The sequence below is a fragment of the Nematolebias whitei genome, unplaced genomic scaffold (genome assembly GCF_014905685.2).
Source record: "Nematolebias whitei isolate Nwh7 unplaced genomic scaffold, NemWhi1 Nwh_scaf_330, whole genome shotgun sequence".
Classification (NCBI taxonomy): Eukaryota; Metazoa; Chordata; class Actinopteri; order Cyprinodontiformes; family Rivulidae; genus Nematolebias; species Nematolebias whitei.
The window spans coordinates 1-22,058 of record NW_023618875.1 but is presented as its reverse complement, the minus strand read 5'-3'; the positions used below and the strand labels follow the sequence as shown (position 1 = coordinate 22,058).

The following is a 22,058-nucleotide window of genomic DNA, read 5'->3' as shown; positions in this document are numbered from 1 at the left end:
GGTTCAAACCCCGGTCCAGGGGCCTTTCTGGGTGGAGCTTGCATGTTCTCTCCGTGCATGCGTGGGTTTTCTCCAGGTACTCCGGTTTCCTCCCACAGTCCAAAAACATGCATGTTAGGCTGATTGGTAACTCTAAATTGTTCCTAGGTGTGAGTGAGAGAGTGAATGGTTGTTTGTCTCTTTTGTCTCCATGTGTCTCTGTATTGGACTTGCGACCTGTCCAGGGTGTACCCCGCCCCTCGCACAGTGATTGCTGGACATGGGCACCGGCGACCCCCGTGACCCAAAATGGAAGAAGCGGGTAAAAGATAATGGATGGATGTTAAACATCTACGTTTACCGACATTAGTAAACACTTTATTCAATAACTATTTTAGAGAGCTCGGCACAACAAGAAGTAGCGCTAAGCTAGCGGCGTGCAGTCCGGATACGCTAGCTAAGATGCTACAGACGCGACGCTCTGCCTTACATCACACAACCTAATAAACGCTTTGTACAAAATCAGTTTGGTGTTAACCAATTTTGTTGCATTGAATCATAAAGGCAAGAACCCAAACCCAGAACCGCCAAAAATAAATAAATAAATAAATAAAATTTACTTTTTATTTTTCTGGGTTGCTGAGTTAAAATTTAGGGGGTGCTTGAGCAGCCCCAAAAAGAGGCTAAAATCTCCACTGTCAGTAAATTATAACACCTTTTCTGGTATTGTGCCACGACTAAAACACTTTTAGTTTATCAGATAAAAACTCTCACCCTTACTGCGCCTATATTAGGGAGTAAATGTGCTGCTTCTGTAACTCGAACACCGGTGGTTCGCCATACTTTGGAAACTCACCAGTTAGCTTAATTATCCTGGAAATAGTACGTTACAGTCACTTACTATGAATTTTAAATCTGATACTTTAATGATTCTAAATCCTCAGAGGTTTTCAGGGTCATTTTTCTGAGCCGTAATTCCTCGTCTTCCTGCCCGTCAGGAGGATATGCGATATTTGGCTGCGGAGCGAGGGGAGTGTTGACAAGATGGATAAAAGCTAAAGAGGTTTAAGCTGGTGGATGTGAATATTGCTGCCATTGTCAGGATAAATAAACACTTAACAGCTGAAGTTGGTATGAAGCCTCGTGCTTGTATCAGCTCACTGTCGCTCTTCATGCCAAACATTGACTCTCTGAAAATCTGGCATCTATAAAGTCCCCAGCCGAACTAACCTGAGGGCCTACATTTCAAAAACTTCAATTTAAGTGACGACACCTGAAAGTGGGATGTGATGTTTTGTGTTTAAATGCGGTGGATGTCATTGGAGCCCTTATCTTTTCTGGGGGGCTTGATACGTGCAGCCTGATCCAGTTACCTCCAAACTCTGCTGGAGCAACTGAGACCATTGCAGGAAAAGGCAAGCGAGTAAACACAACATGGAAACGATCCAAACCCAGCATCTAAATTTAAATGGACTTTTTGTCATGAATATACCTCACAACAATATGTGAGCATAAGAACAACAACAAAAAAAAAGCTGGGTAATTTACCTCAGACAGGCATTTTGAGCATAAATTAAAGGACTCATATTGAGGGTACATGTCATCTACAGTAAATATGTAGGGATTTATTTTATGACTTATTATTCTCTGTTCTATTCTGGTCTGATTTACCTACACCGACGACGACCGGTCTAATGTAGGTCAAGGCTCAATCTTCCACGTAGTTTGGTTCAACCGACTGCTTTGTTTACACTGAGTGCATACCCACATTTTAAAAACTCAATATATCTGTAAAACTGCTGGAGTGAACTCTTTCAGGGTAGCCTTTTTTAACTCGATTTCAGACTTTGCAACAAGAAACTCTAAGTGATATTTGTTGAATTACCACAGTTTATTTTGATATTAATTCAGGTTATTCTTCCACAGTTTCCTTTATCGATTTAAGGGAATTGTTTAGTGGGCAGATCAGATTTTAAACCTTTGATTTATTAGATTCACAGAGATAATAATGGAATTAGCTTGTCCTTTATTTGCAGTATGTACTAAAACTGTAACTGCATTTTTTTTTTTTAAACAAACTCCTGACCATGAGTGGTCTAATAATGTTAGTGTTTTGGACATGATTTTAATGCGACACACACATTCCACCCCTTCCTGCCAAGATGCTGCCAAACTAAACACAAATCAGACGCTGGTTCTGGTTTAACAACCCCCTCCCAATTGACCCTGTGAGTATTTATAAACAACCTCATTAAAAAAATGATGCAATATCAGATTGACATGAAATATTTGGGCTAATTTGAGTCCAGTTACTTAGACTGTTGCTAGTGTTTTCATAGTTTAGAAGAGATGGTGTGTTTAAAGTAAGAAATTAGTTTTAATGGTCCACCAGCTGCTTTGGACCACCTGCAGGACAGTCCTGAAGTCTCACCACATTCCCTTCGTTCCCTGCTTCCAGTTGGCTCCCTGTTTGAGTCATTTTTGTTTATGTGGTTGAAACGTTGGGCCCTCTGCTCTCGTATCAGGCGTATATGAGCGCAGCTCTAAAAATACCCCCGTGTCCTTGTGCTGATGATGGGTGTGTCCTGCTGGATGCTGAGGGTCTTTTTATCCTCGGAGTTGTGGGGTGTCCAGACGCACCGGGGCTCCTCTGGAGAACTGTTACAGGAATTAAAGCTCCCAGGTAAGACACCTGAGAAATATTAAAGGATTCTGGACTGAGTTTAAAACAATCTGTGCTCTGCGCTGATTTTGAAGTGTGTCGTTTTATCTCGTTTTGATGTTTTGCACTGTAAAAAGCGTGCCCTCTTCTTACTACGACAACGACGTTACCACACGTAAAGTTTATAAACTGTACGCATTTCTCCGATTTATTCACACAGACCTAACTTAATTCATATGGAAGAAATGATTTGCATGAGAGGTGACGTGGAGGATGAAGAGGAGCAAGAAGATGGGTTGGAGGAAGACAAAAAGAGAGAAAAGGGTAATTTAAATCACTTTGGTTCAAAGTTTTGATTTGAGCTTCTTAGTTTTAAAGAATTTGATTTTTATATGTTTCACAGACGAATCGGCTGCGGGGAAGAAACAAAAACCGTCCTCCTGGGCTCCATGTTTTTACTCCAAAGCTGGAAAAGAGGTTTACAGCTATGCTGGTCATAAGATCACCATCGAGGAGGGTTTGGACTTCTATGCAGGCATGATATGGCCCGCGGTGAGTGGCGCCGTTTGGTCTCAAACCTTCTTTTATCGTAAACTCTTTCTTTACCATCAGCGACCAAAGCAAAGGTCCAGATCTGCCAATGCATATCCCACTCCATCCTATCATCACTTGTTAACAAGACAGATACTTAAAATTCTCCACGAGGCAAAGACCCCCCACCTCCACCTCCTCTGGGTCAGGGCAAAAATGTTGAGAAATAAGGAAACTTATGTAGCCATTTAGGACAAACCTTGAAATTAACATTATCCTGGATCCAACACAGTTCAGTCAGGTCATCTGGACTGTTTCTTTTTTTTTATTTGTTGAGACGTTTCATCTTTCATCCAAAGGACTTCATCAGTCTGAGGAGCCACAACAAACTCAGTCCCACAAGCAGCACATTCACATAGTGGACCAACCAGTTTGCTGGTGATAAGATGGTTTCTGTAGTCTGTCTTCTCCCCTGTCGACTCCTCTGAGGCAGCCATAGCCAAAGTGGTTCAAAACATCAAAGTTCAATCTCAATAATCCAGGTAAAAAATCCAACAAAGTTCAGTCAGGTCATCTGAGTCGACGGGGGAGAGGGCGGGCCCCAGAAACCAGCTTATCACCAGCGAACTGATTGGTCCACTATGTGAGTGTGCTGCTTGTGGGACTGAGTTTGTTGTGGCTCCTTGAACTGATGAAGTCCTTTGGATGAAGGATGAAACGTCTCAACAAATTTTAAAAAAAGAAACCGTCCAGATGACCTGACTGAACTTTGTTGGATTTTTTTACCTGGATTATTGAGCATGAACTTTGATTATACTGGATACATCTTGTGTGAACAGGTAGAGCTCTGAAAATGTGATGTGTATGCCCCTCAGCTACTACCACACCAAATCTGAGCTCAGTCTCTATAAAATTGACTGAGTTATACCCATTTTTATGTTTGCTAACGTCAGGCTACGTCGGCCATCTTGAATCTGTCTGACTCTGAAAGTAAATAAGTTGTCGTCGAACATTTGATCATTCTTCTAAACGTTGTGTTAAAACCAGTCTGGTGGGTCACGAGGTGTTTCGATGTCATGTGAAACCTGACTGCAGCTGTAATGATGTCGCCCTCAGGCTCTGGCTCTCTGTCACTACCTCGACACTCATCAGGACGAGTGGAGTCTTGTAGACAAAGCCGTCCTTGAGATTGGAGCAGGAACTGGACTTCTGTCTATCGTTGCGGCGCTCCTCGGTGTGTAAAGTGGGCACAGATTTTCCCTCACAGCGGTGACCAGTTGTGACTGGTTTCTGTCTGTTTTCAGGAGGCTGGGTCACAGCTACCGACCTCCCAGAAGTCCTGAACAACACGAGGGTCAACTTGTGCAGGAACACCAGGGGCTGCTGCAGACACCCTCCGCAGGTGGCAGCTCTGTCCTGGAGCCACGACCTGGAGCACACCTACCCCTCTTCCGTCTACAGGTACGACTACGTGCTGGCTGCTGACGTGGTCTACCACCATGACTTCTTGGACGAGCTCCTGGCCACCATGAAGCACTTCTGCAGGCCAGGAACGACCCTGATCTGGGCCAACAAGGTCAGACTTGAGTCCGATCTGGTCTTCACAGAGAACTTCCACAAGGCCTTCCACACAAGTATACTGGCTGAGGACGGAGATATGAAGATCTTCATGGCAACTTGTGGAGAAGGAAAAGACGAGGAGCTGGAAAATGCATATCTACTGGGACAGGTGGAGGAAGAACCAACAAAGGAGGAGGAGCTAAAACACAAAGATGACGAACTTCACGGCGCCCTTCAGGAGAAGGAATCTGACGAGTTGGAAGCTGAGAGCAGAGACGAAGAGGAAGAAAAGAGCGAGACTGACAGTGACGAAGAGGAAGATTCAGAAAGAAGTTCGGCTCTCAAAGATGATGGTGCTGAAGATAAAACAGATGAACGAAAGGACAAAAACACAAAAGGTGAGATCTCACATGATTTGTTAGAGCTTGGAGTCAGTGTTGTGAATGACTTTTAGCTACTACCACACCAAACTTCAGCTGATTATAAAATTCACTGAGGTATAACCATTTTTGTTAATTGATTAGCCGTGGGGGTCATCTTATTGATAATAATTATCTCATGAAACAATTTATCTGTTTGTAAATAGGTCTATGTGCTATTTTAACCCTTAGTATATCAAAATGTTCAGCTAAATCAGAATACGACTATGACTTTGATTATTGTTATGACGTTTGTTTTTCGTAATTATTATATTTTTCTAAATGTTTAACTTCAAGAAATACAATGAGACCTTTTCAGTCCCTTGACAAACATTGTTCTCTTTAAAACCTGCTTCAGTAAACTGGTTCTGTTTTTGCTTTTTTTGTGCTACTTTTGGTTTTTAGTTCGTCTTTTGCCACTTTTATCTAATAGCAATTATTCTGCTACTTTTAGCTTTTAGCCAACCATAAGTTTCTAGCTAATCTTTTGCTACTAGGTTTTTGCTACTGTTTTGCTACTTTTAGCTATTATTCTGCAAGAGCAAGCCTTTTGCTTTTATTGCTTCTATAACTTTTAGCTTTTAGCTATCATTATGCTACTTTTAGTTATTTTTTCTACATTTAGCTTCCAGCTGGTCTTTTGATATTTTCAGCCTTTAGCTAAGTATTTGGTGCTTTTAACTAGCATTTTGCTATTTTAAGCTATTAGAAATTGTACAGCTTTTGGTTTTTAGCTAGTGATTTTTCACTTTCAACTTTAAGCTTGCATTTTGTAATAATAATAATAATAATTATTATTATTATTCAGCTTGTTTTGCACCTTTTAGCTAGTGTTCCACATATTTTAAGTTGTAGCCAGTGTTGTGCTGCTTCTGGAGTTTATCTTGTTTTTTGTTTGTTTATTTTTTTTTATTCTTTTAGCTATGTTTTTGCTCCTTTAAACCTTTAGCTAACATTTCTTCTCATTTAGCGTTTATCTAGTGTCCTGCTCTTTTTAGCTTTAATAACTCAGTATTAGATTCTTCACCAAATTTCAGCAACATTTCAGCTCTAAACATTCACAAAAATGCAATTTCTCCATAATTAATATCAAGATGTTGATTTATGACCTTTAATATTTTTGTATGTTGCTCCTCTTTAGCTTTCTGGCTGTGCTGAAATACAGTACAGTAGTCCCTCGCTACTTTGCGGTTCGTTGCGGTTCAACTTTCATGGACTCGCTCTGTCGTGGTTTTTCTAAGTAAAATTGGACATGACACACAACTGGCTGATTGATGGATTAGCTGCACGAGTGGTATGGATTGTTTATTTAAAGTTAATTATTTTAAATGATTTAGCACCTGTTGCACCTTTGTGCATCCCACAGCTGCAGGAGAAGCTCCCTCCTGTAGCATGCCATGATCTCCACTCTCTGCCACGCCCACTTCTCCACTGCAGTCACACTCATCACCTGTCACTCCCAATCTCCCTCCTTCTGTGTAAATTAACAATTTAAATTTAAATACTGTAACAGTCTAAATAAACAATCCATGCTGCATGAGCAGCAATGTTTATTTTAAATAATCCAGCACGAGCGGAACCGAACCTTTAGTCACACTCGGCGAACGGCCAGGCCACCGGGAAATGTCCCAGTGCTCCCAATGACCAGTCCGCCAACCTGCAGGTGCTAAATCATTTAAAATAATATATTTTACCCCGAAAAGGTAGAAGCAGGTAAAGATAATTGATAGATGGATTTAGCACCTGCGCTGCGCTTTTATTCTTTTAAATTTTTTGTGCGTTGCTGCCCAGTGTCTGCAGATTGTCTGATCGCCATCCAGTGTTTATGCTCCTGCTCTGACCCATTTAATGTCTGCTCTGCCGTCAGACCACCGATTCCAGCTAAAACCCTCTGATAGCTTTTGCATTTTCTGCCTTTGTGAATGACCCATGCCTGTATTTGTGACCACAAACTCAGACCCCGGACTCGAGACATTCAGCTCTCAGAACCAAGCTCCACATTCTGAAGAGAGTGCTTGTCGGACTTTCGCTCACATATGAGTGATCTGTCCAAACCTCCTTTCCCTCTGACATCATCGCAGCTTCACCTTTTCACCTGTGATCGAGTCCTACAGAGTGACAGCTGACTTTCTCCCCCTGATAAAACGGAGGAGGAAGACTTCCAGGCCGGTGGCTTGGCCGTTCGTCGAGGGCGACTAAAGGCTCGGTTCCAGTCGCGCTTGATTATTTAAAATGAACAACGCTGCTCATGCAGCATGGATTGTTTATTTAAACTATTACAGTATTTAAATTTAAATTGTTTATTTACACAGAAGGAGGGAGTTTGGGAGTGACAGCGGAGAAGTGGGCGTGGCTGAGAGCAGCAGGCGGCTGAGAGCGGAAATCATGACATGCTGTCTCTTTTAGAGCGTTTAGAAGATTAAGAACATTGCAAGAGTGTGGGAAGAGTTCATAAATCCTTAATATATACATAAATACTAAAATAAATATAACGCCACTACTTTGTGGAGTTTCACTTAATGTGGGCGGGTTCAGAACCGAACCCCCGCAATAAACGAGGGATACTTTATGCTTTTTTCTTTCCACAGAAGAGATGTGTGTGAAAGAGAAATGGGCCCCCAGCATCCTTTACAGCACCACTAAAGACATCTACAATTACGTCGGCGAGGATATTGTCATTTATGAATCCATAGACTCGTACGGGGCCATGATGTGGCCAGCTGTGAGTATTTCTGAGAACAGTCTAAAGTGTCGTACAGCCTCTCAGTAATTTGTTCCTGTCTGGTTTTCTGTGACCTGCAGGCGTTGGCTTTATGCTCCTTCCTGGAAAACAACTGGCACACCTTCGACCTGCGTGAGAAGCAGGTTCTGGAACTGGGAGCGGGAACTGGACTGGTAGCCATTGTGGCCAGTCTGCTGGGTGAGCTGTCAGCACCACTCTGCGGCACACAACCTGACAGAGCAAGAAGCAATTATGACAAAAAACATTTCACGGCTTGTACTTTTTGTCAGATTTGTGACATTACGAGGAAAATTACATGGAAAAGGGCCATAAAATACAACAAAACACATCAACATTTGCTATTTATTAAAATAACTAATCATGATGTAGCCCAGTCAGTTGCTTATTAAGACACTTCTGTTTTTTCTTTTAGGCGCTTCGGTCACAGCTACAGACCTCCCAGAGATGCTGAGCAACCTCCAAGCCAATGTGATGAGGAACACTAGGGGCCGCTGCAGACACCTACCCAAGGTGGCAGCTCTGTCTTGGAGCCACGACCTGGAGCACACCTACCCCTCTTCCGTCTACAGGTACGACTACGTGCTGGCTGCTGACGTGGTCTACCACCATGACTTCCGGGACGAGCTCCTGGCCACCATGAAGCACTTCTGCAGGCCAGGAACGACCGTGATCTGGGCCAACAAGGTCAGACTTGAGTCCGATCTGGTCTTCACAGAGAACTTCCACAAGGCCTTCCACACAAGATTACTGTCTGAGGATGGAGATATGAAGATCTTCATGGGAACTAGTAGAGAAGGAGGGGATATAACAGACTGAATCACAGGCTGCAGGGTCACGGACTAAAGGCCTCGACTGCTGGAGGAGACTTTTTCATGTCTTTTCTTTTTACATTTCATTTGAAGTGTTGAGCAAAGTTTACTTGTTCTCAGTGGTGCCATCATTATTGGCTCTTTTTTACCTTCATAATTTTCTGTAATCGCACAAGACCTGACTGGGGCTGCTGTCCTCAGAGGAATACATATCGCCCGTCGCTTTTAGACTAAGATCATCTTAAGAAACGAGAGAGTTGTCGCCGTTTCGGTCAAACCTTGCGCAATCTCATGCCATATCAGGAGATGTCGGGCTCAGAGAATGTGAATGAATCTCAGCTACTACCACACCAAATTTTACTACATTGTCTGTAAAGCTGATTTGGTTGTAGCCATTTTTGTGTTGGCTATTGTGGTTTAGCTGTAGCGGCCATCTTGATCTGGATTGACTTCAAAGATAAATCATTTGTAGATGAGCATCCAGTGATTATCTTGTTTCATTAGTATCCATTCACTGATTCAGAAAATGTTTTGCTAACAGAGATGTTTCCAGTAGATGGTAAAGTCCTCAATGTATGTTTTGGGTGTGACTCTCAGCTGCTACCGCCCCAACTTTGAGCTCAGTCTCTGTAAAAACAACTCAATAAGAAAATTCCTGTGTTTGGTGGCGGCCATCTTGAATCATGCTGGCTCTAATTGTTCATCATTTGCAGGTGTGCAATGAAAGATTTATAACTGGGGATTATCTCTATAAGTCATCTGATTCATGAGATATTTTGCTGACAGACAAGCACATGTGGGCAAAAACACGATCGCCTTTTAGTGGCGCAGTAATAATGTTGGTTTACTGGGTTTCCTCAAATGTGACTTTGTGTTTTTATTTACATAGAAAGAAAACAGACAATGCATTACAAAAAAGGCAGCTTTTTATTTTATATCTTTTTTAAGCATAAATACTTGGTGGTTTCTTGCTATTTGTTTAATTTGTTTAACAGAACAATGTAAAATTTGCAAATTCTAACCTCGTCTTACAAAGTTTGCATCACTTTGGTATAAATCATGTGCAAGAAGTTACAAGTTGTTTCACATCTTTTAATTCTGTGTACTTTCTCTGTTTTGTGATTATTATTTTTTTTTTGTGAGCACAGAATAGTTTTATCAGCAGCTCAGATCTTGGTGAACGAGGACGGATATAAAATAAAGAGAATGCAACCTAAACATTCTTTAAAGCGTGAGCTTCTATGACTTTAAATATATCCACACACCGTCCGCACAAACATTTCTGAAATCTTTTCCTGACGGCAGCGGAGTGACAGCAGCAGATACAAGACGTCTGTTCAGTGTCAGAGGTCAAAGGTTGAGCCTCGTGGCGAACATTAAGGCCATTTTTAGAGCCCATCATTGACAAGTGCTGCAGCAGCACGTTAAACCAAAGACCAGGGGGGAAAAAAACACAATTTTGCACTTGAGAGCCTTGAAAAAAAGATAAAGCGTAACAAAAATAAAGATTTGCGTCACTGATTAACCCCAGACAACAATTTTTAATCTCTAGAAGACAGAAAACAGCACTTTTTAAATTCTGAGGTTTCGACCGTTCGCGAACTAAAACCAGAAATCTTTACTGGTTCAAAGAGAAAAATCCTTTTTATTTTCTCTTGACGAGGAAAATCTCTGGTTAAAGGTACTCGTTACAAAATATGGAATTAAAAAAAAAAAGTTATGAACTATGTCAGAGGGTGCAGATTGAAAGTTTACTCCAGTAGTTTTCCAGATGTGATTCTGTAACGTGGGTGCACTCAAGGTGAACGCTTCATCCGTATCTTTACTCAACAAATTGGAGCGTACCATGGTACAAAAACAAATCTATGTTGATGTTTTTTCTTTGTCGTTTGTCCTACAGGGCAGCCTGGAGTCATCTGTAAAATCTACCAGTATACATCCATCATCTTTACCCGCTTCTTCCTTTCTGGGTCATGGGGCGGTCACTGGTGTCCATATTCAGCAGTCACTGTTCAAGAGGCGGGGGACACCTCGGACAGGTCCCCAGTCCATGACAGGGACACTTAAACAACCATTCACTCTCTCACTCACACCTAGAGACAATTTAGAGTCACCAATCAGCCTAACATGCATGTTTTTGGTCTGTGGGAGGAAACCGGAGTACCTGGAGAAAACACGCACATGCACAGAGAGAGCAGGCCCCAGGCCGGGGTATGATCCGGTAACCTTCTCTACTAACTGAGCCAATAATAAACTTTAAAAAAAAAATAATGAAAACAATAATTTTAATGATTCAAAAGAAAATAGATAAAAAAAAACAAGCTCCGTATTACCTTTTTGGAAAAATGAGTGTTCTGTGCCACGTTTGTAAGGTCAAAGGTTATGCTGATAATGGCTTTCTGTTTGATTTAGAATTGATTTTTAAGCTTATTGATGACATAAAATGCCCTGAATGGACAATTTCCTGAAGATGCGTCTGACCTGCAACTGCATGTGTCCTCCAGATCCTTCAGACCAGGACTATTCAACAGAACTGCTCAGGGGGCCACAGTTCCTGAAAGCCAACAGCTCAGGGGCCGGACATCCAGAAAATCATTACGTAAATAAAACAAAGTTTACAATTATCTGTTAACTTTTAAATTTATTGTATTGCATTGAATCATAAATGCAATAAACAGAAGCCAAAACCCAAAACCCTCCCCAATACAATAAATAAATAATTATTTAATGAAGTGGGCTGGATTGCAGTCACCCGCGGGCGCCAGTTGAATAGCCCTGACCATTTGATTCAAGTGGTCCAGAGGTCCAAGCTGGTCCACAGAGGTGACCAGGTCTCCAGTTGTCCCGTAGAACCAGCTGTTCAGATCAGACAGACCTGAACTTTTGGTGTTTTGAAATATCACCCCTGGATTTAACACAGTTGATGTTTTGCTTCATTTGTATGTTTTCTCCGTTTTGTGAAAAATTTAACAGTTTTTTTGTGTGTTTGTCATATTATTTTTTTACCATTTATTTTTTGTGACTAGCCACTGGCAGTTTTTAAAAACGGCATTTAAATAAATCTAGATAGATTTTTGTCCCAAAAATAAGTTTACAACAAAGGTTGAGGATTGTGAAAATAGGGTAATGTTTTAATTCTGCAGCCCTCGTTTGTTACATGATTCAGGAGAGAAATGTTCAAAAGGACCAAACCAGAATTTGTGAAAGTTTAAGCAAACAAAACATGAGCAAATAAAACATTTATTGCAAATAATCTTTCAATAGATGTGGATATTGCCCTTAGTATACATATCCAGTATATAAAAACTAACCCTTTCACGGAAAAGTGCAACAAAAGTCCCAAATATCACAAAACACAATAAATGTGATGTAAAGTTCATGTGATTTGCAGTAAATCAAATTAACAATAATTCCACTGGTGCAGTCCGTTAAAAGCGGTTTAATGCCCGTCTAAATGGCTTGTTTTTTAGTTTTAGGGTGCAACGTTCGAGATATGCTCACAGGTGCACGTAAAGTCATGAAAACATCAGTGGATCTTCTCTGAATCAACGTTTCTGGTGTAAAAACTGGCAAACTAAACTCCGTTTCCACATAAAATTAGTTTTCCTCACAATTTAGATCATAGAAGACATGCATATATGCAAAACACATGGATTAAGACAACACCTGTGTTATATTGCATCTTAATATTTTGTGTATTTACAATATTTTATGACACTTTGTGCAGCATTCAAAATGCTGCTCATAAAATATTTGATATTTTGAGTGAATCATGAGAAATCTGCTCTGAACTTCCTGCTGCTGCTCACAAACCGCATCGTCATGTTAGCGAGTTGGGGTAAAAAGGTCGTAGAGGTGGTTTCTCATCAGGCTGCCACTGTTCAGGGCGACTTTATGGCTCAAAATTGCAAGAAAATAGGCAATTTTTTTGTTGCGGTCTCACTGAATTACAAATGTTAGTGACCAGGAAGCTGCGCGGGTACATTTTCCAAGACAAACTATATCAAACAAATTGTTTGAACAAACTTACTCCAGCAGTTTTACTGATATATTCGATATGCAATTCTAAAATGGGAGTATGGACTCAACGTAAACAAAGCACTTGGCTGAATCTGCTCAAAAGACTCGAGTCACACAATTAACCTCCATCAAGTGCATCATTGGTAAACAAATGGAGTAAAATCAGACTTGTAGAAGTTCAGAAAACACATTAAGGCGGAAATACAAAAGTGAATTTGTAGATAACAGCAAACAGAAAGACCGAGTTAGACAACTTTCAATAATACCGTATTTTCCAGCGTATAAGTCGCATCAGTAAAAAAAAAAGCATCACGAAGAGGGAAAAAAACATAATTAAATCGTTTCAGTGTATAAGTCGCATTTATTATGCATCACCGCTGACCCGTTGCGTTTATTATGAGTTTATTTAATGGTCAAAACAGCTTCATTTCGCCTGGGCGGCACCCTCCATCCATTCATTGGGGCCGGAGCTGCTAGCTCGCCAGCGTTGCTCCACTTGCACCAGCTGAGTGAAGCGAGAGTGCACGGGAGGACTCGCTGTTGCAGTTCTTCAAAATTTAAAGCGTCAGTCAAAAATTGCGTTATGAATACGAAAGAAGAAAAAAAAAGGTATATAATTCACTTTGGGGTATAAGTCGCAGGACTGATAAATCTATGTAAAAAAAAAAAACTATGACTTATACGCCGAAAAATACGGTAAATACCAATGATCAAGGTGGAGCAGCATCAACATCGAGCTCAGCGTTCAAACACTCGCGTTTTGTGCCAAACTTCTGCTAGACCGGTAAGTTTACCATTTCAAAGCCTTTTCACTTCGAGTCTAACGCCAACAAACTTTACTCAACAAATGTGCACATAGGATGTACTAATGCATCAAACCGGTTTGATTCCTTGATCCCAAACGGTTTCGTGAATGTTGCCATCGTTGACATATTTTCAGTCACTTCAGGTGTTTTCACAGGTAAACAAATGAACACAGAAGATGGCGGCTGGTCACAAATTTTTGCTTATCAATCCTAAATTTAAAGACACATTAACCATAGATAATATAAAAAAAAGTGAATTTTTGTTATTTTGTTCAGCTTTTTTGGAGGATTCTTCATAACAAGTACCTTTAATCTACTGGAGTACACTTTTAAAATGAAAATAGGCAGATTTGGACTTTATTTTTTTTAAAAATAAATATTGTTTATCATCAATGCGGATTTTAAACCTGAGGGGAGCTCCTGCGCTGCGTCAGAAATACAACGAAACTCAAGATGCTCACAACAGTTTCCTTGAATTCTTTTTAGAGAAAATTTATCAAACATGTAATTTCAGCTACAAGACTGAAAGTCTCTGCAACTCTCAGGAACGCAGCGAGACATTTGGAGACTCTCACAAATGCTGTTTAGCCGACTAGCCACAGCCCAGAGGGACACCACCTTAGATGTGTTTTGGAGGCGACAGTCTGACGAAGGCGCGTCACTCGGCTCATTTGAGGTTTTGCAGCTTTGACACTTGATCTAAGAGGCCGACGAGTGAAATCACTTCGATGCTACAAACTGCGCAGCTTCTTCACCATTTCCATTCCATCACAAAAGGTAAGGTACATGAAGAAAGGCACCTCAACACCGTTTTTGTGTTTAACAAACGAGACTGAACCAAGAATGTGGCAGGAACAACAACAACAAAAAGTTTAAAAAAGGCTCGGCTCTTCCTTTGTAACGAGGAACCAGGCAGAGTCTGTTTGCTCCTGTGTGTCCGAACGTCTTCGTATCAAGCCAGAAACACGACTGGTTTGAGTTTTCTGATTATGACAGGGGTCAGTAACTCTTTCAGGACTTTGATGCATCCCTGGTGTCCAAACAGTCAGATGTTTACAGTATTTACACACACACAAAAAGATAAATTACTTATTGATAATTAGTCGTGAAAGCATGGGATGGGTGGATGCAAATGTCTCTGGACAGTATAAGATGCTGGCGATTGTTTAAAACATTTTAACTCGTCATATTTTTGTTGTTGTTGGGACTCAAGGGAAAGAAGGTTACCTCTGGTTTGATTGGCTCCACAACCATCTCGCCGTAAAAGAAACTTTTATTTTGGCGCTAAAACACATAAATAAAATCAAACAAAACTCCCAGGAGGCAGCTGGTTGTGGTCAGACACACAGACCATGAGTTCCTGAGGGGCATGATATCCGGGGCTGTGTACGACCGTGCGTGCGCATGTGTGTGTTTTGTCTAGAACGGTGTGTAGTCTGCAGGGTACATGACTGGGAGCCAGTTCTCGCTGAAGGCGGAGCAGTGCGTCCATCCCAGGTGTCGCATGAGCTGAAAAAACAAAACGCAGGTGATTTCAGCAACGGGAAGGTGAAGAACAACGCTCACGACACGAAGCAGGTACCGTACCTGGATGCAGTTCTTCATGTTCTCTTTGCTCGGCTTCTCCTCGACCATCTTGGAGGCGTACTTTAAGGCTCGGCCGAACATCTTGTTCGCCACGGCGTGTTTGTATGAAAACATTAAAACCTTAACGAGGGGGGAAAAAGGTGGAAAAAATATTTTTTTCAGTTATTACATCTAAATGATCTAGTATCATTATCTAAATTGATTTATTTGTGCAAATAAAACAAGACAAAAAAAAAAAATATATATATATATATATATGTATATGTATATATATATATATATATATATATATATATACACACACACACACAGTATACACACCATACAACGCAGCACATACCATTAACTCTCAATTCGTTTTAAAACATATATTCCCATCAGAATACTCCACTACTGACAGTCATGTTTTTCTGACTGTTTTCAGAGTTTTTGTACCTTCAGCCATTTTAACCATTTAGATATAAAAACTTCATGGCTACTGCATTCAAACTTCACCTAAATCTAAATTTAGATATCAAAACAGTCAATTCAGGAGATGGTTAGTATGACTGATGGTATTTGTAACGTTTATACTTCTTCAAAATATTTACAGGTTATCTTTTTTTCAAACTTTAGGATTTATTGAAAAAAAAACCCCATCATATTTTAAGTTTTAATGTTTTATTTTTGCTCTGAGATGTGCTAGATTTCGCTTTCAGCTACGGAGGTTCTAATTGTAGCTTTTAGCTTCGGTTTTTATAATCTTGTGTTTTAGCTACCGTTTAGCCAAGTATTTATGCTTTTGGATAGTTATTTTCTAATTTAGACTTTTAGTTGCTGTATTGCAAATTTTAGCTGTTTTGCTCATTTTAAGATGAAGTTACGCTTTTTTTGTGTGCGCTAATTTTGGCCACTGTTTAGCTATTATTTTAGGTTTTAGATACATTTTAGCTAATTGTAGCTATTACCAGCTGTATTGCTTCTTTTAGCTTGTAATACTGTTTTTCTAAGCTTAGATTTTAATACTTTTACTTTTTGCTAATTTTAGCTTTTAGCAATTGTTTAGCTAATTTTAAGTTTTAGCTACCATTTAGCCAATTTTCTTGCTTTTAGCTACTGTTTTGCTCATTTTAGGGTTCAGCCACAGTTTTGCCAATTTCATCTTTTAGCTGCTGTATTGTTCATTATAGTTTAAAAAACATTTTTTGTTGATTTTAGCTATGGTTTAGCTAATTTGAGCTTTTAACAAATGTTTTACTGACTTTAGCTTTTAGTTGTGATTTTGCTCATTTTTGCTTCTGTTCTGCTTGTTCAAACTTTGACACTTCAGTTTTAGCTTCTTCAACACATTTCAGCTGTCTCAGCATTCAGACTGAAATAAAAGTGTTCTAAATGTTGTCACCTTGGAGTCAGTTAGCTCCGCCCACTTCTGCACCTCCCAGAAAGTATCTGTGAGGGTTTTCGCCACGTTCTGCAGGACGTCGTCAGAACTGACGAACATCTGCTCTCCAGCTTCCTCCGCTGCCGTTTGTCCCGTAGCGTTGGCGTCGTCCTGCGCCGTGGGGGGCACCAGGAGCTGGTCGGCCAGAGCGCAGCCTTTCCTGCACAGGGCGTCCAGAAGAGATGACTTCTGCTTCTCCATGTCCCTGAAAGACCGGAGGCTCATTCATCAGTCCACATTTCTGCCTAAATCAAATTATGGCTTCATCTAGAGCTTAGTTCCAACGTTACAAACATTTCTGCACCAAGAACGTCTCTGTGGTACATACGTCTTGATAGAGGCGGCCTCTGGTCGAGGGTCCGTCTTCATGCTGAGGTAAACAGCCAAGGCGGTTTGATCGATGTGGGAGATGACGATGTCTGCTGCCGACACCACCTCTTTGAGACGTTTCACGCGCTCCTTCACACAAAAAAAGTGCAAAACTGTGAACAAACACGTTTTTTTATTTCAATTTTAAGTTATAATCCTGGCAGTTTACCTTCTCTGAGTCCAGCTGGTGCAGTCTTTGCACGTGCAGTGGAAGGAAGTCTGAGAAGTTGTCCACCAGCTCATCATAGACGGTGCTGGAGTCCAACCTGAGGAACCGAGCAGGCAGATTAGTTAGTAAGAAATTAAGTTGAAAGGTGAAAAACTAAAGGATCTAATAAATAAATCCTGAGAAAAACTGAGCTCACTTCGTCATCCACTGAATCTTCAGATCTCTCAAGGCCTCTGCAAACTCGTCTTTCACGTCCTTCTCTTTGTCTCCGTCTTTGTCCTTCTCCTTCCCACCATTCTTCGACTTGTTGGGAGCAGGAATTAGGTGGTAGATGACTGAAACAGTATCCTAGGTAGACACAAACAAACGCACAAAAGAATAAGTCGGTAAAAGAACATTGTTGATTAAACTAATCCCAAATTCAGCATCTCAAAGGCTCACTCTTTTCCCTCCATTGTCATAACTTAACACCACAAAACTGAGGTTTTGCTCCTTAAATAAGTTAAAAAATATAAGTTTTATTACCCAGTTCTAAGGTTTAAAACGGTAATTTAAAGAAATGCATGACCTGACCACCAGATAACACAATACTACACCATAAAAACAAGTATTTGGTAATTTCAGAACAGAAATATTGACATGCTTTGACATTAAAAACACAGATGAATTAAAGTAAATAATAATCAGCCAATTCCTGATGGAAGGAGAGCAGTGGGCGCTCTGTTGTTTGGTGTTTCTAGCTCATCCAGTACCTTTTGAAACTTTCTTTGCCGTTTTGCAGAAGCCTGCCCCTGGTGGTCAAAATAACACACAGTAAGGAAGAGACAAGAAAAACACCAGCCATAAAGGATTCGCTCTGTCTTCATTTGGTTAGGTCTGATTCAGAAAGTCTGAGTCGATTCATTCACCTGGTACTGACACAACAATGTACAGTCATCAACATCTGTATTGTAATACGTGCTGCTTGTTATTATGACAGCTAACAAATCTCGTTTGTTTTTTGTTGTTGTTTACTTTAATGCATTGGGGGCATAAGGACGACCACAAACAAACAGCTATGGATGAGGTGTGAAGATGAGACAAAATAAAGAAAGAAAGAAATAATCACGTGTTTGTTCTGAACATAAAACATGGAAGTGAGCAAATAAAGATTTCGTTGTTGATGTTTTCATTATGCATCTCCCTGAGCTGTGTTTGCAGACATTCGAGGGAGTCTCCAAATATCTCCAAACATTTGCGAGGTCTCCGTTTCCTCACGTGAGCCACAAAGGCACTTGAGGTCTCGTCACTTGAGTTTTGAACATGTTCAGGAAATTTGTGTGGCGATGGAGTTGAAGCAAGCACCTCAAACCCAATTAACACCTTAACTGGTGGTTTACTCCTAACTTGGATTTCAATGCAGAGCCTCACTGTATTCCTCCATTTAGTTTTAATAAATTCTGGAGCACTAAAGTTGTAGTTTGACATCTGCTAGGAGTTCTCCTCCGTCAGGAAACATGTACAGGTCAATAAATAAATAAATGTCATGTCTAGGCCTGTCACGATAACAAATTTTGCTGGGCGATTAATTGTCTCAGAAATTATTGCGATAAACAATAATATTGTTTGAGAAGAAATGGTGGTTAATGTTTGTGTGTAGTACTTGTTTTGACCACTGGATGGCAGAATAAGACTGTTTGAACCGAAGGATGGATTGTGAGGGAGCGAGCAGCGTGTCTCTTTAAGAAAAATGGCAGGGAGGCCCCTTGACGTGACATGGGCGGTCTCTCATTCCTGTTTTTCCGTTCTCAAAATGGCGGACTCTCTGTGTGGTTTGAACTCTTTAACATAGCATTTTTTATATAAAGCTTTTAATAAAAAAAAAAATAAAATCAGTAAACAAGTTCTCAGCTTCTTTTTGCAGAGAAAAATAACTTTTTAGATGAAGGCACGGGTTTCAACCGTGAATTTTGGAGCTTTGACAAGACGGAGGTTTTTTCCTCAAAGACAGCTTGTTAGCTTAGCCCGTAGCTTAGCTTCTCAGTTTAGCTGCTTTGGAGTTGAGCTTTGTCATCCAGTGTCTTCAGTAGAACGAGAAAGACACGAAGAAACGATAAAACCGATAAATGGAAATGAGGTTGATAATTTTCATTTATCAAGCGATTAATTGATTTATTGTTTATCGCGGCAGGCCTAATCACGTCCTTCACTTTGTCTCTGTCTTTCTCCTTCTCTTTCCACCATTCTGCAATGAAAAGTGAACTCCAGTTAATTAAATATAATGCACCTGGAAATTAGTTCTGAGAGCAAATCTTGAAATTAGACAGAAAGGCGCTATATCAGTACAGTCCATTTACCATTTAGCTACAATCTGGTACAAATCCTTTGTGATACACGGTCCCTGTTCGGTGAATTAGAGTTCAGTTGAAACTGCAACGGAAATTTTATTTTATTTTCCCCTCTCAATTTTAAATCTCCAACTTATCTCAAACAGTTGCAGCACAGTGAGATACTGACTTGAGTTGGTAAATATGTGGTTAGAGGCCAAAACATTTTTTGGTTCATTAGAACTAATAATCAAGCAGTTTGTCAATCGATTGTTTTTCCTCACTCGGCATTAACCTTCTTCCGGACATGTTTTCTCAATTTTAGACTGACGTAAACAAACAGGTTATTATCTACACCACATTCAACCTGTTGTGAGCCACAAACAAGAATCGTTTCATCAAACTGGTGTTGCAAAAAACATGAAAATTCATAAAAATTCAGTTCATAATTTCAGTTTAAGTTCAGATAAATTCAGTTTCATAATTAATATCTGTCTGAGTCATGAAGATATAGTATTTTGACAGATTTTTTTTTTTTTTTAAACAAATTCATTTCAAACCCATAGGTTTTATTAAACTGAATCTGATTTGTTTACATAAAAAAATCCAGAAAATTTTCTTCAGAACGTTTGTCTTTTCAGGTGTGAAAAAAATCCCACTCCAGTTAGGGATGAGCATTTTAGGCAAACGATAATATATATATTTTTAAACTCGTATTTGTAGGCAATGATTAGATTTTTCTTGGAATGTCCAACTTTCTTGTTCCATATAATCAGGAGGGGATTTTTATCTTAATAGTCCTTCATTTTCACCTGTCTACGGGGAACAGGGACAGTAAACCTGAGGTCACCCGTGACCACAGTTTCCACTTGATAATCCTTTCAAAATAAAGGCAGAAAGATGCTAGGGACACAGAGTTGTTCCTCACCCTCTTATTTCTCCTCTTTGAAAGGGTGGGTGGACGTTATGCTGAAAAAAGCATCTTGACTGGAAAAGCACGAAAAATAACTTGGCACATTACAACCAGGTTCCATTCTTTAAAAGAAAAGTCCTGACAGTTGCACCAATTTATCAAAAATTTCCATTTTAACTAGATTGTATATATTTATTTTTAATTACTGCTCATTCTTAATTTCTTCTCCTTCCAACCAAAAGAAAACAAACGACCTCCTGGACCAACGAGGCTAAAGCTTTGCCACAGCGCTACACAGTGTGTCCTGATGCATGCTCAATAATCAGGTAGATCAATCCAACTACAACAGTCAGGTCCTCTGGACAAGTTCTCCAGAGAGCGCTCCACAAAGATCTCTTTCAAAAAACTGCAGCAGAAATTAACTTAAGAGTTGCTGAACAAAGTTTTCTTTTGGCAATACAATCGATTGAGTCTATTCATACGATTACCAGAAGAAGAAAAAAATCGTAATAGAAAGCCCGACACTCCCTCGCATGTGCATCGGGTGAGCAAGAACGCAGGCCAGGGCACATCTGTATTTATGCTACAATGTAGATTCAGATTCAGGACTAAACGCGTTCAAACGTGGTCTGTGATCAACAGCCACATCCCAACACCAAAAACACGTTAATGCCAGGTGTAAACAGACATTCAGTGCTTTACTGAACAGATGGAGCCAGATTTGAAGCAGTAACATCTGGCAATTTTCTCATCTAGTTGTTTTTCTGGACTAAGGCACAAGCAAACATAAAAACATAAAAAATGAGAACGAAAAATGTGTTAATCAATTTATGAGGCAACAAATCAAACTGATCAGTCTGATTCTGCAGTACGACTGAAAAAAGACAGAAACTGATCAGCTCTCAAACTAAGGATCTTTTTTTAACTTCTGGGATCAGACATTCAAATAAATAGGTTATTAAGTGCAAACTTTATCCTTTGGTTTGTTAAAGGTAAATTCCAGCATGACAAAGTCCTGAAGAGGAGAACTGACCGGTGAAGGTGCAAATGTAAAAAAATTTTTTAAAAAGTTACTCACAGCTTTCTTGCCATACTCGCTTTTCGGCACAACAAGAGATCCTAAAAGGTAGCATCCTGGACTGGTTCCTTTAGGGATCCTAAAACAGTGAAGACAGACAGAAAGTAGCAACAAAAATATGTCTCAGTTCCAAAAATTCAGTTTCTTTACCAGAATACTTAACATTCAAGAACCACAGTGAAGTGTACTGAGCAGGTAAACATAAGTATTTAAGTATTTTAAGTATGTATAAGTAGTAAGTAGGTTTTATTTTTTTATAAGTATTTTTTGAATTGAATTGTACTTTTTTAATTTTTTTTATTACAGTTTTGTCTTTGGTTTGGTCAGTGAATTACATAAAAGGAAAATTTATTATATTTGTTCTACAAACCGGATTCCAAAAAAGTTGGGACACTAAACAAATTGTGAATGAAAACTGAATGCAATGATGTGGAGGCACCAACATCTAATATTTTATTCAGAATAGAACACAAATCACAGATCAAAAGTTTAAACTGAGAGAATTTATCATTTTAAGGGAAAAATCTGTTGTTTCCAAATTTCATGGCGTCAACAAATCCCAAAAAAGTTGGGACAAGTCCATTTTTACCACTGTGTGGCATCCCCCCTTCTTCTTCCAACACTCAACAGACGTCTGGGGACAGAGGAGACCAGTTTCTCAAGTTTAGAAATAGGAATGCTCTCCCA

The 22,058-nt window shown here is 39.9% G+C and overlaps 2 protein-coding genes across 2 annotated transcripts; one reads left to right on the top strand and one right to left on the bottom strand.

The window, feature by feature from the left end:
• The first annotated feature begins 3,972 nt into the window (after positions 1-3,972).
• Positions 3,973-8,871, top strand: LOC119429290. The gene is made up of 6 exons (XM_037696948.1): positions 3,973-4,011; positions 4,289-4,406; positions 4,477-5,130; positions 7,740-7,873; positions 7,954-8,071; positions 8,307-8,871. The coding sequence occupies exons 1-6, from the start codon at positions 3,973-3,975 to the stop codon at positions 8,708-8,710; spliced, it is 1,467 nt and encodes a 488-aa protein (XP_037552876.1). The 3' UTR covers positions 8,711-8,871.
• A 5,818-nt stretch (positions 8,872-14,689) lies between these two features.
• On the bottom strand, positions 14,690-21,450 carry LOC119429291 (tripeptidyl-peptidase 2; the record flags this gene model as incomplete). The annotated part of the gene is made up of 7 exons (XM_037696949.1): positions 14,690-15,038; positions 15,117-15,236; positions 16,498-16,741; positions 16,865-16,995; positions 17,075-17,171; positions 17,271-17,422; positions 21,372-21,450. Coding segments are annotated over 7 exons (913 nt in total), but the record flags the coding sequence as incomplete, so codon positions are not given.
• Positions 21,451-22,058: the final 608 nt, after the last annotated feature.